The 24,534-nt window shown below is 41.8% G+C and overlaps 1 protein-coding gene across 1 annotated transcript in view; it reads right to left on the reverse strand.

Moving 5' to 3' along the window:
* Window positions 1-6,737: 6,737 nt before the first annotated feature.
* Window positions 6,738-24,534, reverse strand: part of fzr1a (fizzy/cell division cycle 20 related 1a) — a 55,289-nt gene continuing 37,492 nt past the window's right edge. Inside the window, exons 12-14 of the mRNA XM_063031994.1 lie at window positions 23,383-23,487; window positions 21,584-21,676; window positions 6,738-9,214 (exon numbers count right to left, since the gene is read on the reverse strand). Of these exons, the coding sequence (XP_062888064.1) occupies window positions 9,173-9,214; window positions 21,584-21,676; window positions 23,383-23,487 (240 nt within the window). The 3' untranslated portion in view covers window positions 6,738-9,172. The remainder of the gene's footprint in view (window positions 9,215-21,583; window positions 21,677-23,382; window positions 23,488-24,534) is intronic.

Genomic DNA, 24,534 nt, shown 5'->3' on the forward strand with positions numbered 1-24,534 from the left:
CCTCCACAATATCTTCAGCCACCTCTTTCAGAACTCTGGGGTGCACACCATCTGATCTAGGTGACATCTATCTTCAGACCCTTCAGTTTCCCAAGAACCTTCTTTCCAGTAATAGTAACTTCACACACTTCATGACCCCTGACACCTGGAGCTTCCACCATACCACTAGTGTCTTCTACAGTGAAGATTGATGCAAAATACTATTCAATTCATCTGTCATTTCGTTGTTCCCCATTAGTACCACTCCAGCATTGTTTTCCAGCAGTCCGATATCCACTTTTGCCTCTCTTTTACACTTTATGTATCTGAAGAAACTTTTGGTATCCTCTTTGATATTATTGGCTAGCTTACTTTTGTATTCCATCTTTACCTTCTTAATGATTTTTTACTTGCCTTCTATTGGTTTTTAAAAGCTTCCAAATCATCTAACTCCCTACTAATTTTTACTCCATTATATGCCCTCTCTTGGCCCCTGACATCTGGCTTTGACTTCTCTTGTTAGCCATGGCTGTGTCATCTTTCCTTTGGAATACTTCTTCCTCTTTGAGAGGTATACATCCTGTGTATTCTGAACTGCTTCCAGAAATTCCAGCCATTGCTGCTTTGCCGTCATCCCTGCCAGTGTTTTATTCTAATTAATTCTGGCCAACTCCTCTATCATGCATCTGTAATTCCTTTTACTCCACTGTAATACTGATACATCTGACTTTATCTTCTCCTTCTCAAATTTCAAGGTGAATTCAATCATATTATGATTACTTACCCCTAAGGTTTCTTTCACCTTAAGGTCTCTAATCAATTTTGGTTAATTGCACAACACCCAGTCCAGAATATCTGATCCCCTAGTGGGCTCAACCACGAGTTTTTCTAAAAAACCACTTTGTGACACTCTAGAAATTCCCCTTCCTGGAATCCAGCACCAACCTGATTTTCCTGAGCCACCTGCATATTGAAATGCCCCATGATATTATAATATTGCCCTTTTGCCATACATTTTCGGTCTCCTGTTGTAATTTGTAGTCTACATCCTTATTACTGTTTGGGGGTGTGTATATATCTCCCACCAGGGACTCAAGAGCATAAGACCATAAGATATAGGAGCAGAAGTAGGCCATTTGGCCCATCAAGTCTGCTCCACTTTTCAATCATGGGCTGATCCAATTCTTCCAGTCATCCCCACTCCCCTGCCTTCTCCCCATACGCTTTGATACCTTGGCTAATTAAGAACCTATCTAACTCTGATTTAAATACACCCAATGACTTGGCCTCCACAGCCGTTGGTGGCAACAAATTCCACAGATTTACCACCTTCTGACTAAAGTAATTTCTCCATATCTCTGTTCTAAATGGACGTCCTTCAATCCTGAAGTCATGCTCTCTTGTCCTAGACTCCCCTACCACGGGAAATAACCTTGCCATATCTAATCTGTTCGTGCCTTTTTACATTCGGAATGTTTCTATGAGACCCCCCCCCCTCATTCCCCTGAACTCCAGGGAATACAGCCCAAGAGTTGCCAGATGTTCCTCATACGGTAACCCTTTCATTCCTGGAATCCTTCTCGTGAATCTTCTCTGAACCATCTCCAACGTCAGTGTATCTTTTCTAAAATAAGGAGCCCAAAACTGCACACAATACTCCAAGTGTGGTTTCACGAGTGCTTATAGAGCCTCAACACCCAATAGGTAAAGCCTACAAGACTTTTTACCCTTGTGGTTCCTTAGCTCTATTCACAATGATTAAACACCTTCCGACCCTATGTCATCTCATTTTACATTACGACTTATCCAGTTGACTGCATTTTTGCTGATCAACAGCCTCTTGTCTTCAAATGCAGTATCTAAATACAAATCAGTTTGTAAGATTGTAAGCAGTTTGGATAGGTATGTGGTTGAGAAAGGTATGGAGTCCTAGGGACCAGATGGAATTGGGCCGAAGACCCTGCTAGAATGGACTGGATGGGTCAAAGGGACTCTGTGTTGTAGTGCTCTATGACTCTGTTATGTGTCATATATAGATTATGGCTATATTCTCAGAAACTAGTCCGTGCTGAACAAAGATTCTTCATCGATCCATTGACCATCGTCCTCCATCTCTCCCATTCATGTACCTATCCAAACCTCTCTTAGATGTTGAATCGAACCTTTACACAGCACTTTTGCTGGCAGCTAGTCACCACCCTGAGTGAAGAAGTAGCCCCCCTCACATAATGGTGAATTTGGTAAGTGTTAAATTGCATTGATTCTTCAAAAATAAGGACACCGTTGCTGCATTGTACCCCATTCACTTATTACAATAATACAAGTTTCAAAAAGAGTTAAGAGAAAAAGACATGGATTTAGTGAATTCAGCGCCTTTACTCTACAAACATTTAGTCTCGATTCAGAACAATAAGGTAGGGACATGTTCAGCACAACTTTGTGGGCCAAAGGGCCTGTATAGTGCTGTAGGTTTTCTATGTTTCTAATTCTTTAAAATAAAAACAGTGCAATATCTTCCTTGTGTTAATTCTTCATATGGTTTCTTTTCAACAGCTGTAATTTTTTATTACAAGGCATATTATCATAATAATATGCTGCTCCCTTGTGTATTCATATCTAAGACCTCAAAAGTGAGTACATGGTATTTGCATTTAAAGTCATAAATTTGTGGATAATCTCCAAGGTATTAACCGCTAACTATTAACCAGGCAGATAATGGAATTCTAGTTAATTAGTAAGGATAATATTATCATATCTTTTATAAATAGCACCTGAAAAGTGTCCGTTATAGACAAAACATCTACAGCAATCTTACACATCTTTGGAAACCCAGTATTCCAGTTGAAAGGCAAATCATACAGTGAAAACTAATACTGTAAGAGCTGAACATCACCAACAATGTTATGTAATCACATTTCAAGTAGCATTTCTCACTCTCAGTTCTAGCTCCCCAGTGACCTCTTTCTCTTTTCACCTGCTTATCATCTCTCCCTGGTGCCTTTCTACCTTCCCTTTCTCACATGGTGGCCTCTCCTCTCTTATCAGATTCCTTCATCTTCAGCCCTTTACCTTTTCCAGCTGTCATCTCTCACTTCATCCCTCCCCCTCACCTATCACTCCTTCCCCTCCACCATCCTCTCCAGTTTGATGAGGGGTCTTGGCCCGAAATGTTGACTGTTTATCCCCCTCCTTAGATACTGCCTGACCTGCTGAGTTCCTCCAGTACTGTGTGTGTTGTTCTGGATTTCCAGCATCTGCAGAATCTCTTGTGTTAAAGTTGCATTTCAATAAGAACTTCAATTTATGAAATCAAAACAAAATTGAAAACTAAAAGCTTTTTAGCTGCAAAGTTGAAGATCACTAGATAGGTACATTTGTCATGTTCAAACAGTAGAGAAAATGAATACTGTGTGGCATCTACTTCTAGGATCCCAAGGTTAGACTTTGTTTCCTGCTCCAACCAATACTGTTTAAACTAAACGCAAAGCATTTTCCCCAATTCAACAACATTTCAACAAATCTTATATAATTATGGTCACTGTCAACTTGTATTATCGTTATCAATGATCTCTCCTATCAAGCAGGAGGTTCCGTAGCATTAGGACAAGGACTGTTAGGATGGGAAACAGCTTCTTCCCCCATGTCGGGAGTCTACTGAACTCCCTGACACCAGCCAGGTCTCATCACACATTAGTGTTATACTGTTTACTTGTTAACTTGTATCATAAATTCACCTTTTGCTAAATGTAAACCTTCTGGAATATATTTAAATATTGGTAATGTATTTGTTATTTGTACTGTGTTGTGCAACACAGTCCTGAGGAATGTTGTTTTGTTTCACTATATGCATTTGTACAGTTGAATGACAATAAACTTGCGTAGAAATGACCACAGGAAACATATCTTTGGTATCACAAACAGCATGGTGAAGGAACTCAGCAGGTCATGCAGCATCTATTAAATTAATAAATTAACTCAAGGTGTTCAATTCTTTCTTTCTCCCTCCCACCCATTCCCATTTGCTCTCAATCTACCTTCCCTGTTAGCGGGGAGTACAGTCTGGTTGCTCTGGGATCTTGCCGATCATCCGTGCGAGTATTTGACTCTTTCCTTGAACTGCCATTGCTGCAGTGAGATAAGTGAATGAAAGTCAGAGATGGAAAATGCTCAGTGGCCACTCAGACCCACCTGCTCATTAATGCAAATATCTAACCAGCCAATCATGTGCCAGGGGCTCAATGCATAAAATCATGCAGACATGGTTAAGAGGTTCAGTTGTTGTTCTGACCAAACATCACAAGGGGGAAAGAAATGTGATCTAAGTGACTTTGTGCATAGAATAATTGTTGATGCCAGATGGGGTGGTTTGAGTATCTCTTCAAATGCTGATCTCCTGGAATTTACAAGCACAAGAGTCTCTAGAGTTTACAGAGAATGGAGTGAAAAACAAAAAAAATCCAGTGAATGCCAGTTCCGTGGGCAAAAATGCCTTGTTAATGAGTAAGGTCAGAGGAGAAGTTGTCAGGTATGATATTATGGGCATCACTGAGTAGTCGTGGCTAAAGGAAGATTATAGTTGAGAGCTTAAACTCCAAGGATGCACATTGTATCAAAAGCACAGACAGGTAGGCAGAGGGGTGGTGTAGCTTTATTGGTAAAACAAAATGAAATCAAATCTTTAGAGAGAGGTGACATAGGACTGGAAGATGTAGAATTGTTGTGGGTTAAGGAATGACGAAGGTAAAAAGACCCCAAAGGGTGCTATATACAGGCTTCTGAGCAGCAGGTAGGATGCGGGCTACAAATTTCAACAGGAGATAGAAAACACTTGTCAGAAAGGCCATGTTACAATAGTAGTGGGGGATTTCAATATGCAGGTAGATTGGGAAAATCAGGTTGGGGCAAGCGAGAATTTGTCGAATGCCTGAGATGACACTTTAGAGTAGCTTGTGGTTGGTTCAGCCCATTAGGGGATAATTTATTCTGGATTGGGTGTTGTGTAATGAACTGGATTAGGGAGCTTAAGGTAAAGGAACCCTTTGGAGATAGTGATCATCATATGATAGAATTCTCCCTGCAATTTGAGAGGGGCAAGTTAAAGTCAAATGTGTATTACAATGGAGTATAGGGAATTACAAAAGCAGAGGAACTGACAAAAGTTGATTGGAACAAGATGCCAGCAGAGCAGCAGTGGCTGGAGTTTCTGGGACCAATACGGAAGGTGTATGATAGCTGCATCCCAAAGAAGTATTCTGAAGGTAGCATGACAAAACTGTGGTGGACAAGGGAAATCAAAGCCAAGATAAAAGCCAAAGAGGACACACAATAGAACAAAAATTAGTGGAGAAAGTTGGAGGATTGGGAAGCTCTAAAAAACCAACAGAAGGCAACTGAAAAAGCTACAAGGAGTGAAAAGGTGAAATCTAGCCAGTGGTATCAGAGGATACCAGAAGATTTTTCAGATTTATATAAAGAGTAAAAGAAATGAGAGTAGATTTCAGACCAGTGGAAAATGATGCTGGAGATGTCGTAATGGGAGACGAGGAAATAGTGGTCAAACTGAGTAAGTATTTGGCACCAGTCATGACTAGTGCTATATTAAAAGTTCAAAAGTGTCGGGGGCAGAAGTGAGAGCAGGTAACATTACTGGGGAGAAGGTGCTTGGGAAGCTGAAAGGTCTGAAGGTCGACAAGTCACCTCGATCACATGAACTACATCCGAGGGTTCTGAAAGAGGTAGCAAAAGAGATTGTGGAGGCATTAATAATGATCTTTCAAAAATCAATATTTTCTGGCATGGCTCTGGAGGAACGGAAAATTGCAAATGTCACTCCGCTCTTCAAAGAAGGGAGCGAGGCAAGAAAAAAAGGAAATTATAAGCCAGTTAGTCGGACCTCAGTGGTTGGGAAGATGTTGGGAGCGCTTTTTATGTTGTATGTCAATGATTTGGATGATGGAATTGATGGCTTTGTGGCCAGTACAAAGATAGGTGAAGAGGCAGCTAGTGTTGGGGGAGCAGGGAGGCTTCAGAAGGACTTCGATTAGGAAAATGGGGAAAGTAGTGGCAGATGGAATACAGTGTCAGGAAGTGGATGGTCATGCATGTTGGTAGAAGGAATAAAAGCCTACACTATTTTCTAAACAGGCATAAAATTCAAAATCCGAGGTGCAATGGTATTTGGGAGTCCTCATGCAGGAGTTGAGCCACTGGTAAGAAAGGCAAATACAATGTTAGCATTAATTTCAAGAGGACTAGAATATAAAAACAAGGGTGTAATGCTGTTGCTTTATAAGGGACTGGCGAGGCCTCAGTTGGAGTACCATAAGCAGTTTTGGGCCCCTTATCCAAGGGATATGCTGACAGCAGAGGGGTTCAAAGGAGGTTCATGAAAGTTACACCAGGAATGAAAGGCTTACCATATGAGGAGCATTTGATAGCTCTGGGTCTGTCCTTGGTGGAATTTGGGAAAAAAGGGGGAGGGGGAATATCATTGAAACTTATGGAATGGTGATAGGCCTTGAGTGGATGTGTAGAAGATATCTCCTATAGTGGGCCATCTTGGATCAGAGGGCACAACCACAGAATAGAGTGACGTCCATTCAGAACACAGATGAAAAGGAATTTCTTTAGTCAGAGGGTGCTGGATCTGTGGATTTCATTGCCACAGGAGGCTGTGGAGGCCTGAGTGTATTTAAGGCAGTGACGATAGATTCTAGATAAGTCAGAGCATGAAAGTTACAGGGAAACGGCAGGAGAATGGGGTTGAGGGAAATGTATCAGCCATGATTAAATAGCCTAATTCTGCTCCGATGTCTTATGGAGAATGATCACAGGTTCAAGCTGACAGGAAATAACTATGCATTACACCAGTGATTTGCAGAAGAGTACATCAGTTTGACAGTTTTTATTTGAGTTCTATATAGTACATTTACTTCAATAATAAATGTACTTTGAATGCACAACACATCAAACCTTCAAGTGATGTGTTACAGCAGAAAACCACAGCGGCTTCCACTCCTGTAGTTAACAGTTGCCAATGAGTGCAATTTTTGGAAATTTGAAGTTAATACTTTGGAAGACTTGGAAAAGCATTAATGTGGGAAACTGTTGGTGTGGGGAGGCCTTGGAGTTTCCTTGTGCATGAACTAAAGTTGACATGCAGATAGAACAAGGAATCAGAGAGGAAAATACTAAGTATGTTGGCCTTTACTGCAACTATGTGGCAGTCTTGTACACCTCTCAATCAAGTAACAAGAAATAATGTGAGCAATTTCAGCCTCTGTAGCTAAGAAAGGCTGCATTTGCCTTTGAGAGGAGACAAAGGGCTCGCTGGAAGCATTTGGAGCTGAGGATTGATTCACAAGGTGATGCTGAACAAAAAAATGGGCCTATACTTGCCAGAGTTCAAAAGAATCAGAGATAACTGCATTATGACAAAACAGAAGCTTAAACATAAGAGACTCTGTAGATGCTGGAAACCCAGAACAACAAAAACAAAATTCTGGAGGAACTCAGCAGGTCAGGCTGCATAAATGGAGAGTAATAAACTGTTCATGTTTTGGGCTGAGACCCTTCATCAGGACTAGAAAGGAAGGGGATAGATGCCAGAATAATAGGTAGATGATAGGTGGAGGAGAGGGAAATGAAGAAAGCAACTGAGAGGTGATGGCTGGAAAAGGTAAAGGGCTGGAGAGGAAGGGATCTTCTTCTGGGAGAGGAGAGTAGATCATGAGTGCCCCGGGACTAAGAAGCTTGATAGATGGAGCCCAAGTTCTTTTACCGGATTGTTTACAACTATGGCAAATGGTCACAGGATAAGGGATTTCATGGAAAGCCTTTTATTTTGTGTTCTCTTTACTTAACACTAATGGTGTTGAACACCGATCATTAGAGTAGCCTTTTTTTACACTCAGTACACAAGCATATTGAGTATATTGCAGACAGAGAGAATCAAAAGATGCGGGGACTGTGCTGGAAAGTAGACTGGTGGGCAGCTGATTAGAGGGCTAGTGTGGTCGACAGTTTTCATTTCCCAATTTTTAAAAAAAAACAGGACCCATCCAAATATCTAACCCTCAAATACACAAAATCCACAAACACTGTTTAAAAAAACTCACTGAATGATGGAATAAAAATAATCAGCAAAACAATCCTCATCATTCCAAGACATGTTTGCAATTTTCCTATTTCTACTAACTTTCTGCAAGTCCTGTTCTGAAATGTGTCAAAGACGTATATACTGCTAAACTTCAAAACCTGTCATGTCTCCCTGACCATATTACAATTTGCAGTCATAATGGCTAACAATTTTAAGTTCAAACAACTTTACTCAAATCCATTGAGCCAGAAGGTTCATTTACAATTACAGACAATGACAGCAGTTTACAGAATAAAATATCACAGATGGTTTTAAATTACAGGAGTGAGTGTACAAACATTAACAGCCTTGCTAATGGACACCACTAAGGTTTTAACTAACAAAATTCAAGTGCTTTCCCATCCGTATTTGTACACTTTTGAGACAAGATCATTTTCAACATTACAAGCAGCAAGAATTTAATCTACCCACAAATTGTAGGGCTTATACTTCAATGGATACTTATAATCAGAATTTCCACCAAATTATTACTAAAATACTAATACTATTGTGCAGTCCAACATGATGTTAATCTATAGTAGTCAATTTGTAATAACAAAACACTTATTAGTAATCTTCCTGCTTAATAATTTGAAAATTTTGGTAATGCTGTGTGTGTAGGCACACTGGAAGCCACAATCAAGCCTTGGGATGCATTTTCACTGCATTTTTACACATTATATTTAATGTACCTTTCCTACATCGAAAATATTTACAGTTAACACTAAATAAAATGTATCAATATCACATTTTATCTGACAATGAAAAGTAGCTGGCTCTTTACATAACTGTACAAAGAAAATTAGAATATAGCACTTTAGCTACACTTAATTCAAAACTTTGGCAGTCTTTTCAAACAGTTCTTTGTAAACAGACATAATTGCAAACAGTTTTTTTTAAAAAGTTCGAGCTGTTTGGAATGAGCAGCAAGTTTCTTCAAAAAGTCCTTTAAGATCCATCCACGTGAAAATAGTCAGCACTGGCATGATGAAACAATTCCTCGTATAGTTATGGGATTGTTGCCAGTTTCCCTATTTGACATTATTTCCTCTATTTTCATCGTATCCTCGTAAAGAGATTTAGCACAGATATGGATTCCTGTAAATCAACACAAAAGATATTTCATCTTCAGAAAAACAATCCTCTTCCCCCCACCCCCAGAGTTCATCTATTTATACTCCAATAGTCTGTTTCGGAGCTCAAGGTGTACTGTTTTTATAAATCAGACATTAAGCAGTGTTCAAATTATGTTTTCACATTCATTACGCAAGTATTTTATCATTAACTATGCAGAAGGCACAGCCTCAGAATACAAGGACATCCCTTCAGAACAGACATGAGGAGGAATTTCTTCAGCCAGAAAGTGCTGTATCTGTGGGATTCACTGAAAGACCTATTTAGAGTGGATATGGAGAGCATGCTTCCTATCGTGAGGGAGTTTAGGACCAGACGGCACAGCCTCAGAATAGAGAGATGTCCCCTTAGAAAAGAGGTGAGGAGGAACTGCCTGAGCCACAAGGTGGTAAAGTTGTGGAACTCATTACCACAGCTGGCTGCGGAGGGCAAGTGAACTTGAATTGAATTGACTTTATTTCTTATATCCTTCACATACATGAGTAAAAATCTTTACGTTACGTCTCCGTCTAAATGTGCCATGTGCATAGTAATTTATAATAAATAGAACAGTCAATGTAATATAGAGTACACTCAAATCATCATGAGTTCATCCGTCTGATGGGCTGGTGGAAGAAGCTGTCCTGGAGCCTGACGGTCCTGGCTTTTATGCTGTGGTATTGCTTCCCCGATAGTAGCTGGTATAGATTGTGGTTGGGGTGATTCGGGTCCCCAGATGATCCTATGGGCCCTTTTTACACACCTACAGATGTGCTGGGCTGTCCACACCACTCTCTGCAGGGTCCTGCGATTAAGGGAGGTACAGTTCCCATACCAGGCAGTGATGCAGCCAGTCAGGATGCTCTCAATGGTGCTCCTATAGAAAATTCTTAGGATTTGGGGGCCCATACTAAACTTCAACCTTCTGAGGTGAAAGAGGCGCCGGTGAGGTCCTCGGTGATGTGGATGCTGAGGAGCTTGAAGCTGTTTACCCTCTCAGCCCCAAACCCATTGCTGTCAATAGGGGTTAGCCCATCTCCATTCCTCCTGTAATCCACAACCAGCTCCTTTGTTTTTGCGACATTGAGGGAGAGGTGGTTTTCTTGACACATTCCTTTCCACTGTTATGCTGATGACACACAGCTTTATCTCCCCCTAAAACCAAATGACCAGTCAAATCCAGTCACCCTCATGAACTGCCTTGAGGACAAAGTGTTGGATGGCACAAAACTTGACACAGCTGAATGAAGGCAAGTCTGAAGTTGTCCTATTTGGTTCCCCTGACTCAATCAAAGTGATTATGAACAGTCTTGGTAACCTGTCCACCCTTGTCAAACCCCATGTTAAATCCCTTGGTGTGATATTTGATTCCACCTTTAAGCTTGATAAGCAAGTTAACGCAGTACGTGACAGGGTCCTGAATTACCCCTATGAACTGTGCTTTTGAAAAGAGAGAGAGAGTTGTTCAACACACACATCTTGTTAAAAAGAGAGAGAAAGAGTGGCATGAAGACTGCTCATAGTTTACACTTTTGCAAGGACACTGGCAGCTTCTAAGTTCTTACACAGAGAGAAGGGAGGAGCTACTTGATGGACAGCTGGTGTTCAGCATGGTGAGATAAATAGAAGATCAGCTGTTAGACCTACAGACACATGGTTTTGGACACTGAATGAGTTTTGTTGTGCCCACAGAAAAGGTGGGTTTTGGAGGATCGATCAGGCGGATCGATCAGTGGCTCTCGCAATGTGAAAAGGGTGTGACCGGTGGGGAGTTATACGTGTGTCCAACCCTCGCCTGGGTTGATAATTCCACCACAGAACGGTCCCCTTTGTTGTGGTCACAGTCAGTGACTTCCAAAGGATTTCGGAGGACAACGAGAAGATCGACGGCATTGGCTCACCTGAAGACTCAAATCTCTCCCTCTCTCTCCATCACTACTCAACTCAATACCACAAACTGAACTTTACTCATCACCGTAAGACTGTATCCATTTACCCCTAGACTTGAAAAAGCTTGGTTTTTATATATTTCCACACTTACTTATATATAAAATCATTGCTAACGTGTTTTATATATCTGTATTTATATTACTGTACTGTGTAGTTACTAATATTATTAGTTAATAGCAATACCGGACTCCAAAGTGTTTTCCATTTCTGCTGGTTCTTTAACCCGTCAGGTTGGTCATGCCACAGTTACATATCTGGGCTATGTAGTAGGTCAGGGCCAACTAGCTCCTGTCCAAGCCAAAGTTCAAGCTATTGCTGAGGTTCCTGTTCCGACCAGCAAGAAAGCATAGAAACATAGAAACATAGAAAATAGGTGCAGGAGTAGGCCATTCGGCCCTTCGAGCCTGCACCGCCATTTATTATGATCATGGCTGATCATCCAACTCAGAACCCAGCCTTCCCTCCATACCCCCTGACCCCTGTAGCCACAAGGGCCATATCTAACTTCCTTTTAAACATAGCTAATGAACTGGCCTCAACAGTTTGCTGTGGCAGAGAATTCCACAGATTCACCACTCTCTGTGTGAAGAAGTTTTTCCTAACCTCGGTCCTAAAAGGCTTCCCCTCTATCCTCAAACTGTGACCCCTCGTTCTGGACTTCCCCAACATCGGGAACAATCTTCCTGCATCTAGCCTGTCCAATCCCTTTAGGATCTTATACGTTTCAATCAGATCCCCCCTCAATCTTCTAAATTCCAACGAGTACAAGCCCAGTTCATCCAGTCTTTCTTCATATGAAAGACCTGCCATCCCAGGAATCAATCTGGTGAACCTTCTTTGTACTCCCTCTATGGCAAAGATGTCTTTCCTCAGATTAGGGGACCAAAACTGCACACAATACTCCAGGTGTGGTCTCACCAAGGCCTTGTACAACTGCAGTAGTACCTCCCTGCTCCTGTACTCGAATCCTCTCGCTATAAATGCCAGCATACCGTTCGCCTTTTTCACCGCCTGCTGTACCTGCATGCCCACTTTCAATGACTGGTGTATAATGACACCCAGGTCTCGTTGCACCTCCCCTTTTCCTAATCGGCCACCATTCAGATAATAATCTGTTTTCCTATTTTTGCCACCAAAGTGGATAACTTCACATTTATCCACATTAAATTGCATCTGCCATGAGTTTGCCCACTCACCCAACCTATCCAAGTCACCCTGCATCCTCTTAGCATCCTCCTCACTGCTAACACTGCCACCCAGCTTCGTGTCATCCGCAAACTTGGAGATGCTGCATTTAATTCCCTCATCCAAGTCATTAATATATATTGTAAACAACTGGGGTCCCAGCACTGAGCCTTGCGGTACCCCACTAGTCACCGCCTGCCATTCTGAAAAGGTCCCGTTTATTCCCACTCTTTGCTTCCTGTCTGCTAACCAATTCTCCACCCACACCAATACCTTACCCCCAATACCGTGTGCTTTAAGTTTGCACACTAATCTCCTATGTGGGACCTTGTCAAAAGCCTTTTGAAAATCCACATCCACTGGTTCTCCCCTATCCACTCTACTAGTTACATCCTCAAAAAATTCTATGAGATTCGTCAGACATGATTTTCCTTTCACAAATCCATGCTGACTTTGTCCGATCATTTCACCGCTTTCCAAATGTGCTGTTATCACATCCTTGATAACTGACTCCAGCAGTTTCCCCACCACCGACGTTAGGCTAACCGGCCTATAATTCCCCGGTTTCTCTCTCCCTCCTTTTTTAAAAAGTGGGGTTACATTAGCCACCCTCCAATCCTCAGGAACTAGTCCAGAATCTAACGAGTTTTGAAAAATTATCACTAATGCATCCACTATTTCTTGGGCCACTTCCTTAAGCACTCTGGGATGCAGACCATCTGGCCCTGGGGATTTATCTGCCTTCAATCCCTTCAATTTACCTAACACCACTTCCCTACTAACATGTATTTCGCTCAGTTCCTCCATCTCACTGGACCCTCTGTCCCTTACTATTTCTGGAAGATTATTTATGTCCTCCTTAGTGAAGACAGAACCAAAGTAATTATTCAATTGGTCTGCCATGTCCTTGCTCCCCATAATCAATTCACCTGTTTCTGTTTGCAGGGGACCTACATTTGTCTTTATCAGTCTTTTCCTTTTTACATATCTATAAAAGCTTTTACAGTCCGTTTTTATGTTCTCTGCCAGTTTTCTCTCATAATCTTTTTTCCCCTTCCTAATTAAGCCCTTTGTCCTCCTCTGCTGAACTCTGAATTTCTCCCAGTCCTCAGGTGAGCCACTTTCTCTGGCTAATTTGTATGCTACTTCTTTGGAATTGATACTATCCCTAATTTCTCTTGTCAGCCACGGGTGCACTACCTTCCTTGATTTATTCTTTTGCCAAACTGGGATGAACAATTGTTGTAGTTCATCCATGCAACCTTTAAATGCCTGCCATTGCATATCCACCGTCAATCCTTGAAGTGTCATTTGCCAGTCTATCTTAGCTAATTCATGTCTCATACTTTCAAAGTTACCCCTCTTTAAGTTCAGGACCTTTGTTTCTGAATTAACTACGTCACTCTCCATGTTAATGAAGAATTCCACCATATTATGGTCACTCTTACCCAAGGGGCCTCTCACGACAAGATCGCTAATTAACCCTTCCTCATTGCTCAAAACCCAGTCCAGAATAGCCTGCTCTCTAGTCGGTTCCTCGACATGTTGGTTCAAAAAACCATCCCGCATACATTCCAAGAAATCCTCTTCCTCAGCACCTTTACCAATTTGGTTCACCCAGTCTACATGTAGATTGAAGTCACCCATTATAACTGCTGTTCCTTTATTGCACACATTTCTAATTTCCTGTTTAATACCATCTCCGACCTCACTACTACTGTTAGGTGGCCTGTACACAACTCCCACCAGCGTCTTCTGCCCCTTAGTGTTACGCAGCTCTACCCATATCGATTCCACATCTTCCCGGCTTATGTCCTTCCTTTCTATTGCGTTAATCTCTTTTTTAACCAGCAACGCCACCCCACCTCCCCTTCCTTCGTGTCTATCCCTCCTGAATATTGAATATCCCTGAACGTTGAGCTCCCATCCCTGGTCACCCTGGAGCCATGTCTCTGTGATCCCAACTATATCATAATCATTAATAACAATCTGCACTTTCAATTCATCCACCTTATTACGAATGCTCCTTGCATTGACACATAAAGCCTTCAGGCACTCTTTTACAACTCTCTTAGCCCTTTTTAATGCTTGCCCTGGATTTGTCGGCCTGCCACTTTTACTTTTCCCCTTTGTACTTTTTGCTTCTACGCTCACTTTACACCCCTCTGTCTCTCTGCACTGGTTCCCATCCCTCTGTTGTGAACTAACCTCCTCACACCTAGCCGCTTTAATTTGATTCCCACCCCCCAACCATTCTAGTTTAAAGTCACCTCAGTAGAAGGTTTTTGGGAATGGTTGGGTATTATCGTAAGTTTTGTAAGAACTTTGCAGACATCGCTCTCCCCCTAACAAAACTCTTAGGGAAGAGTGAAAGACTTGTATGGAGTGATCTTTGCCAGGAGGCATTTGAACGTCTGAAAACCATCCTGTGTTATCATCCTGTGCTCAAAGCACCTGATTTTGCAAAACCATTCTCTATAGCGACAGACGCTAGTGACAAAGCTGCTGGGGCAGTACTGTTGCAGAAGGATGTGGATGACATTGAGCACCAGTAGCTTATTTCTCGAAGAAATTTAATGTGCACCAGAAAAATTATTCCACTGTTGAAAAGGAGTTGCTATTATTTATTCTGGCTTTACAACATTTTGAAGTCTATGTTTGTCCTGCCCAGAGACCACTTGCGGTTTACACAGATCACAATCCATTGGTGTTTCTAACTAAGATGAAGGATAAGAATAAAAGGTTATTGAATTGGAATCTGATATTGTAAGAATATGACCTGAAAATTAAACATGTGAAAGGTACTGTCAATATTATAGTTGATTGTTTATCTAGATGTTAAGTTAGAAATTGTACGCATTTTGCTCTGTTATCTGATTATACATGAATTGTTTCAAACTTTGTAATTTACAGTTAAAATAAAATTTTCTTGTGTCAAAATTTTTTTTTAAAGGAAGGGGGTGTGACGGGGTCCTGAATTACGCTTATGAACTGTGCGTTTGAAAAGAGAGAAAGAAAGAGAGAGAGGCGAAGACTGCTCACAGAATGTTTATACTTTGCAAGGACACTGGTAGCTTCCAAGTTCTTACAGAGAGAAAAGGGAGGAGTTACTTGATGGACAGCTGGTGTTCAGCATGGTGAGATAAATAGAAGGTCAGCTGTTAGACCTACAGACACATGGTTTGGATACTGAATGGGATTTGTTGTGCCCACAGAAAAGGTGGGTTTTGGAGGATCGATCAGTGGCTCTCACAGTGTGAAAAGGGTGTGACTGGTGGGGAGTTATTCGTGTGTCCAAACCTCGCCTGGGTTGATAATTCCACCACAGAATGGTCCCCTTTGTTTTGGTCACAGTCAGTGACTTCTAAAGGATCTCGGAGGACAACGGGAAGATCGACAGCGTCAGCTCACCTGAAGACTCAAATTTCTCCCTCTCTCTCCATCACTACTCAACTCAATACCACGAACTGAACTGAACTTTACTCATCACCGTAAGACTGTATCCATTTACCCCTAGAGTTGAAGAAGCTTGGTTTTCATATACATTTCCACACTTACTTATATATAATCATTGCTAACCTGTTTTATATATCTGATTTTATATTACTGTATTGCGTAGTTACTAATAAATACCATTAGTTAATAGCAATACCGGACTCCAAAGTGTTTTCCATTTCTGCTGGTTCTTTAACCCATCACGGGGTACGTGACAAGTAGTAAAAGCCAGTTTTTTCCAGCTTCGTACTATTGCCAAAATTAAGCAGTTTCTCTCTTTCAAAGATCTCGAGAAAGTCATCCACGCCCTTATATCCTCCCGCTTGGACTACTCCAACTCCCTGTATACTGGGATTAGTCAGTTGTCCCTGTCCCATCTGCAACTAGTCCAAAATGCTGCAGCTAGGCTACTGACAGGTGCCCGGAAGAGGGACCATATTACTCCTATCCTGGCCTTCCTCCGCTGGCTGCCAGTATGGTTCAGAATTGATTTTAAGATTCTCCTGTTTATAAAGCCCTAACTGGGCTGGCTCTCCCTTATATCACAGACCTTCTAACCCCTTATTCTACTTCCAGGTCCTTCAGGTCGGCTGACTTGGGGTTCCTGGCTGTCCCGCGATCTAACTTAAGCTCAGGAGTGACTGCGCTTTTGCTATTGTAGTCCCTAGACTGTGGGACAGCATTCCCCTCCCTATCAGATCTGCCCCCTCCATTAACTCTTTGAAATCCAGGCTTAAATCTTACTTTTATTCACTAGCATTTGAATCCTCCTGATGTGGCTGATTTTTGGCTTGTGCCTAGGCCTTTGTGTTGTTTTTTTTTGTGCCTATAAGCTGTTTGCCTTATTGGTTATGTCTGTGTTTCTATTTGTAATTTTAGCTATTCTGCTCTGATCTGTACAGCACTTTGGTCAACATGGGTTGTTTTTAAATGTGCTATATAAATAAATTTGACTTGGCTTTGTGTCAGAGAGATATACCCAAGTCATTGGGTGTATTTAAAGGTTGATAGCTTCTTGATTAGTAAGGGTGTCAAAGGTTACAGAGAGAAGGCAGGAGAATGGGATTGAGCAGATTAATTAATCAGCCATGATCGAATTGATGTGACAGGCTGAATAGCCTAATTCTTCTCCTACTATGTCTTATAACATTTTTAATTCCTGTTAGTTTTGAGAATCATGAGCATAAGACCTAAAGACATAGGAAAAGAATTAGGCCAATTGAGAATTACTAATCAAGAACCTTCAACATACACTTCAAAAATACCGAATGACTTGGCATCCATAGCGTTTGCGGCAATGAATTCCACAGATTCACCACCCTGTGGCTGAAGAAGTTCCCCCTTTCTGTTCTAAATAAACACCTCACTATTCTGAGGTTGTGCCCTGTCCTGGACTCCCCCACTGGAGGAAGCATCCTCTCTTATCACCATTAGCATGCAAAAAAATTTCCAACCAGTACAGTACATAAGCTTGGTTCACCAATTCTAGATGTGGCTTGTGATTCCCCCACTAGACCATTTGTAATTCTTCCACCCCCATTTGCAAAATGTCAAGTCCCCATCCTCCTGTTCAGCTGCAAACTTGTTAACAAGTACCCAGCTACAACGTGGCTGCAATAAATAGTTTGGGTGAAGCTGAACCACCAGAAATAATATGACACTATACACTCAGTGGTCACTTAATTAGTTCAAAGTAAAATTATATAAGTACACATGCCACCATGTAGAACCCGGAATTTCATTTTCTAGCAGGCATTCACAGCAAGTCCAAGAAACAAAAGAATTAATGAAGGAGCGCACCCAACAGGATACACAACCAATATGCAAAAGACAACAAACTGCACAAATGCAAATAAGCAATAAATATCTAGAACATAAGATGGAGTGCTTGAAAGTTAGTCCATAGGTTGTGGGAACAGTTCAGCAATGGGGTGAGTGAAGATATCCCCTCTGGCTCAAGAGCTTGTTGGTTGACAGGTAATAATTGTTTCTGAACCTGGTGTGCCCTGAGGCTCCTGGACCTTCTTCCTAATGGCAGCAGAAAGAAGAGAACATGGCCTGGGTGGCAAAGGTCCTTGATGGTGGATGCTGGTTTCAACGGTGAGGAGGACAATACTCACTACTTTTTGTAGGATTTTCAGTTCAAGAGAATTGGTATTTCCATATCAGGCTGTGATGCAACCAGACAACATATTCTCCACTACACATCTATTTATTTAGAGATATAACACTGAATAGGTCCTTCAGGCCCTTCATGCCACGCTGCCGCGCAACACTTGAGAACCCCAACTCAATCATGGGACAATTTACAATGACCAATTAACCTAACTGGTACATCTTTGGACTGTGGGGAAAAACCAGAGCACCCGATAAAAACCCATGCATTCTACTGGGAGGAAGAACAAACTCCTTATAGAAGACGCCAGGATTAAACTCTGATGCCCTTGCCTGTAATAGGGCCATGTTAACCACTATGCTACTGTGGCGCCCATCTACAGAAGTTTATCAAAGTTTTAGATGTCATGCCTAATCTGCGTAAACTTCCAAGGAAATTAAAGTTGCTGTTCCTCTCCTCCTCTGATCTTCTGATGAGGACTGATTCATGGACCTCTGGTTTCCTCCTCCTGAAGTCAATAAACATCTCCTTGGTCTTGCTGACAATGAGTGACAGGTTGTTGTTGTAGCACCACTCAGCCAGATTCTCAATCTCCCTACTGTATGTTGATTCTTCACCACCTTTGATTCAGTCAGCAACAGTAGTGTCATCAGCAAACTTAAATACAGCACAGGAGCTGTGATTAGCCACACAGTCATAAGTATAAAGTGTGCAGAGCAGGGGTCTAAACAAAGCCTTGTGGTGCATTTGTTCTGATGGAGATTGTGTAGATGTTTTTGCCAATCTGAACTGACTGGTGTCTGCAAGTGAAGAAATCAAGGATCCAGTTGCACAAGGAGGTATTGAGGCCAAAGTCTTGAAGCTTAATGATAAGTTTTGAGAGGATGATAGTATTGAATGTCATGCTGTATTTGATAAAGAGCATCCTGATGTATACATCTTTGCTGTCCAGGTAGGTGTTCCAGTGTTGAGTGAAGAACTAATGGCATCTGCTGCGGACCTGTTGTACTGGTAGGCAAATTGGAGTGGATCCAAGTCGCTTCTCAGGCAGGAGCTGATATGCTTCATCACTTCTCAGACCACATCATCAAGATTTCAAAAATAAATTATCAAAGTACATATATGTCACCATGCACAACCCTGAGATTCATTTTCTTGCAGGTATATTCAATAAATTCATAGAATAATCATAACAGAATCATGAACGACTGCATCAACTTGGGCATTCAACCAGTGCACAAAAGACAACTGTGCAAATACAAAAAGAAAGAAATAATAATAAATAAGCAATAAATATCGAGAACAAGAGATCCTTGAAAGTGAGTCTAGGTTGTGGGAACATTTCAATGTTGTGGCAAGTGACGTTATCCCCAGTAGATGTACGTTATTACAGTAGATAAGTGCTACTGGATGATGGTCAATGAGGCAGGTTAGTACCTCAGACTCCTGATGCGAGAGGTTAAAGATATCGGCAAACACTTCAGCAAGTTGATCAGCGCAGGTATTTAGTACTCGGCTTGGTACCCCATCTGGGCCAGATGCTTTCCATGGATTCACCCTCCTGTAGAATGCTCTCACATCAGCCTCAGGGACTGAAATTACAGGGTCATCGTGGGCTGTGGGACTAAAGATTCCTCCATGTCTTGATGGTCAAAGTGAGCACAGAAGGCATTGAGATCTTTTGGGAGTGAAGCCTTGTTGTCACCTATATTACTTGGTTTCACTTTATAGGAGGTAATAGAATTCAAACCCTACCACAGTGGAGAACATCCTTCAGTGATTCAAGTTTGGTCCGGAATTGCCACTTCATATGTGAGATGGCTTTATGGAGATCCTACCTGGACCTCTTGTATCTTATTTGGTCAGGCATGAAGGCCAATGATCTGGCCCTCAGCAGATTGCAGATCTCATGGTTTATGCTGGATAGGGAAGACTGAATTGTTTTATGCAGACACACTTCTCTATAACTAATTTTTTATAAAAACTGTGACAACCATGGTGTCTTCATTCAGATCCATTGATCAGTCCTTGAACACAGCCCAGTCCACTGGCTTGAAACAACCTTGTAGCCGCTCCTCTGCCTCCACATGACCACCTGTGAGGTTCTAATCTCTGGAGCCTTGCTCTTTAGCCTCTGCCTATGTGGGGGGTAGAAGGATAGCCAAGTGATCAGATTTCCTGAACTGCAGATGCTGGAAAAGCAAGCAACACACACACAAAATGTTGAGTTCCTACAGCATTGTGTGTATGGAACAGTAGGCATTCCTAACAGTAGTATAGCAGCTGGCAGGTATGTTGGGACCCCTGGTGCTGTAGATTATGTTGATAATAATTGGGCAAAGATTTCTTCAAACAAGTCTGACGAAAGTTCCCACTATGATTTGAAAGTAGTTGGGGTAAGCTTTTTCTTGTTTGGTGATGGCAGCATTCAGTATCTTGAGTGCCTGATTAACATTGGCTTTTGGTAGTATGTAAGCTGCAATCAGGATCACAGAGGAAAACTCTTGGTAAGTAGAACAGTTAGCACTTAATCGTCGGATGTTCTAGATCAGGGGAACAGTGTGACAAGACCACTGCGTCCAAGCACCATTAAGAGTTTGTCACGAAACACAGACCCCCACCTTTTGCCTTGTCCAAATCAGCAGTCCCGAGTGAGCCACGTCTCCATGAAATAGAGAACACAGCAATTCCTCATTTCCCTCCAATATAGCAATCTTGTCCTTAGGTCCACAATCTTGTTCTCCAGTGATTGTATATTTGCTAACAAGATGGTGGATAGTTGAATCTTCATTCCATGGCATTTCCGCTTGGTTTCCATCCTCCCCCACCTCCCTTAAGGCCATGATGATGTAACTCTGTCCGTTTAAAGGTGCTGTTCATCCTTGACAGTTAAGTATGCCAAGTCCTTCAAAAGCTTGTGAAATCACTAGTTTATTAAGACGGTTTAAAACTACATGGCTTAAAGGGAAAATACAGACTGTAGATTGCAAGCAGAATAATTCATAAGAGATATATTTAGAAGTTTTATATGCAGCCCACAATACATCGCTGTGGTTCAACGGCACCATCTTGACCAACAGGAAATTAGGTACACCTGCTCATTAATACAAATATCAAGTCAGCCAATCACGTGGCAGCAATTCAATGCATAAAACCATGTAGACATTTTCAACAATGAAAGACCACGAACTTATTAGATACTTGATAAAGTGACCACTGAGTGTATGGAGGCATCTATTCATTAGCTTCAATACTGACATAAATAAGGAACTATTAATGTAATCAAGAGATTACTTCTTTGGCACAGGAATAGGGTTGCTGTGGGTGGAGAGGGAGCAAACATCACCTGGTGAATAGTCGGAGTTGTTAAAAAGGATGGCGACTCCATCTGGAAGGTCTGTGTTGAGTATAGCCACAGTGGGATATCAGGCGCATGGCATCTAACCTCCAGCAGGCTCCACACTGCGGTACAATATAATGCAGGTACAGAGGTCCTGAACCCACTGACACACACACACAACAGACAACTGGTTATTTAGCGAACTCCCACATCATCATTGGCATAAACTGGCCCAATATCACCACAGCTACCCATTAACATCACATACCTTAGTTGAACGAGTTTTACTAAAAACGTTCCAGAATCTGAGTGTTTCATCTCCAGCACCAGTGACGATGGCTTCTCCATCTGGGGACATTGCCTAGGGATTAAAGAGAAAATGTACGATTTAAACACAAGAGATTCTCCTGATGAAGGGTCTCAGCCTGAAACATCAATCATTTATTCCTCTCCATAGATGCTGCCTGACTTGCTGAGTTCCGCCACTATTCTGTACATTCATTTTCTAAATACAAGAGGACAGTCACTTTGTTTTTTTTAAAAAATATACAAAATCTACTTTTATCAACTACCTTTCTTTTGTCCATCTTAAATCTTTTCTAACTGGGAAGCACTGATGGGAGTCTCACATAACCAATGTTGCTGGAGAATGGGCTAGCAGAATACTTAAATCCACCTTTACTCTCCTCTTTGGAATTCAATATTCACAATTTCATTTACAAATCTTGATTTTTTTTTATTTAGAGTAACAGGCCCTTCCAGCCCAAAGAGTCCACTCCCCTATTTGCAACCATGTGACAAAGTAACGTATTGACCCATATATCCTTGGAATGTGGGAGGAAACCAGAATACCCAGAGGAAACCCATGTGGTCATGGGGGAGAACATACAAACTCCTCACAGACAGCAACGGGAATTGAACCCAGGTGTTGGCGCTGTGAAACATTACATTAACTACAGTACTTCTTGTCACCCTCAACCGTTCAAATTAATTGCATGATATGTTAGAGAAACACCAGATAACATCCAAACTTTTGCATTCCAATGTAGGTCAGCTGGAGGCAGACTGACTGAATTTGAACCCGGGGGGGGGGTGGGGGGGGGGTTAGGGCCAACATTGAGTTATTTATACATCTCATGAGAAGTATGCTAGATCATTTCCTCTCAGAAAAATCCAATCCTAGTACAGATGCACAACTGCTTTATAGTGGCAGTGACCTGGGTTCAATTCTCACTATTGTCTGCAAGGAGAATGTTCTTCCCATGATTGTGTGGGTTTCCTCCCACATTTCAAAGACATACGAGTTAGGGTTAGTAAATTGCAGGCATGCTATGTTGGTGCTGGAAGCATGGCGACACTTGCGGACAGCCCCTAACACATCCACGGGCTGTGTTGGTCATTGACACTGTTTTGATGCACGGGTGACAAATAAAGCTAATCTTTAAACCTTAAGGGAGCCAGTTTCTGTGAGCATATCTTGTTACAAAATATAACATAACCCATATGATGTGTTGGCAGCTATTTGTAGGACTACTTTATTGATGCTTTAGAATCCAAACCCAATGTTAAACTGATTGTTGTGGACTAAACCGACAGGTGTGGATCGGCATCCTCAAGGTAATACCCAGAATGTGCAAAATTAGAATCTGATCCTTCATCACTCAGACTCTTAAAAAAGATGAAGGCTGCCGAGGCATAATTTAACTTGAGCAAAACATAATCAACTCCACCATGGACAATCCAAAGCCCAGCTGTGAAAGGAGGAAGCTAGGCATGGGATTAGAAACCTCATCCTGTAAAAACCCAGAGCTATAAAAATGCCTAGAAAGGAAGGATCTTCGATGGGCTATACCTGGAGGGAACTTGAAAGGGTGGCCCAAGACAAGACAATGTCAGTGGCCTCTGCCCCCGTGGGGCAGATGGGCCTAAGTAAAACAGCATTATCAGTTATTCAGAAAGTCTAATCAGCTCTGCAGCTTTACAAGGCTGGATACATGGAGTTCATTACAAAGCCAAAGCAAATTTCAGTTCCAGTGTTATATAGCTATGTAAAAAGAATCAACTCACCAAGTACAGCACTCTGTATGAATGCCCAGTCAATTTGGCTACTTGCGTCAATGAAGGATACTTCCACACCAGGATTTGATTTTGTGAATAACCATGAGTACTCACCTAAGGGTATAAAAGTTATTGCTTTACAAAAAAAAATGCAAAAGTTAATGATAAAATATGTAAATTATCAATTGTTGTTCAGTCAATATTACAAGTATTTCAGGGTAGTAATTTCTGGATTGCCAGTGAGGGTAAAAACAGGATGATCTGGCAGATTAATGCGTAGCTGAGAAGCTGGTGCAGGGGGCTGCGCTTCAAGTTCTTGGATCATTGGGATCTCTTCTGTGGGAGGTATGACCTGTACAAAAGGGCGGGTTGCACCTGAGCCCGATGGGGACCAGTATTCTTGTGTACAGCTTTGTTAGGGCTGTTGGGGAGGTTTTGAACTAATTTGGCGGGGGGGGGGGGGTAGGAACCAGAGTGAAGGAACTCAGGATAGGACAGATGGTTAAAAAAGCAAAGATAGAACCAGACTGTCAGGACGAGGAGGTAGATGACAGGACAAAATTGTGGCCAATAGGATGAGTATCAGTGCATTAGGAATGCAGAATCAAAAAGGGTAGCAAATATAATACCCAAAGTGTTATATCTCAATGCACAGAGTATATAAAAATAAGGTGTGTGATCTTGTTGCACTTTTACAGATTGTCGGGTATGATGTTGTGGCCATCACCGAATCTTGGCTGAAGGATGGTTGTAGTTGAGAGCTGAATGCCCAAGGTTACACATTGTATCCGAGGGATGGGAAAGTAGGCAGAGGGGATGGCGTGGCTCTGCTGGTAAAGAATGGCATCAAATCATTAACGATGTGACATAGGATCAGAACGTGTTGAATCCTTGTGGGTTAAGAAACTGCAAGGGTAAAAGGATCCTGACGACAGTTTAATACAAGCCCCCAAACAGTAACTGGGATGTGGACTACAGATTATAATGGGAAATAGAAAAGGCATGTCAAAGGGCAATGTTATGATAGTCATGAGATATTTTAACATGCAGGAAGATTGGGAAAATCAGGTTGGTAATGGATTTTAGGAAAGTGAATTTGTTGAATGCCTATGAGATGGCTTTTTAGAGCAGTTCGTCATTGAGCGTACTAGGGGACCAGCT

This window comes from Mobula hypostoma, chromosome 24, assembly GCF_963921235.1.
Source record: "Mobula hypostoma chromosome 24, sMobHyp1.1, whole genome shotgun sequence".
Taxonomy (NCBI): Eukaryota; Metazoa; Chordata; class Chondrichthyes; order Myliobatiformes; family Myliobatidae; genus Mobula; species Mobula hypostoma.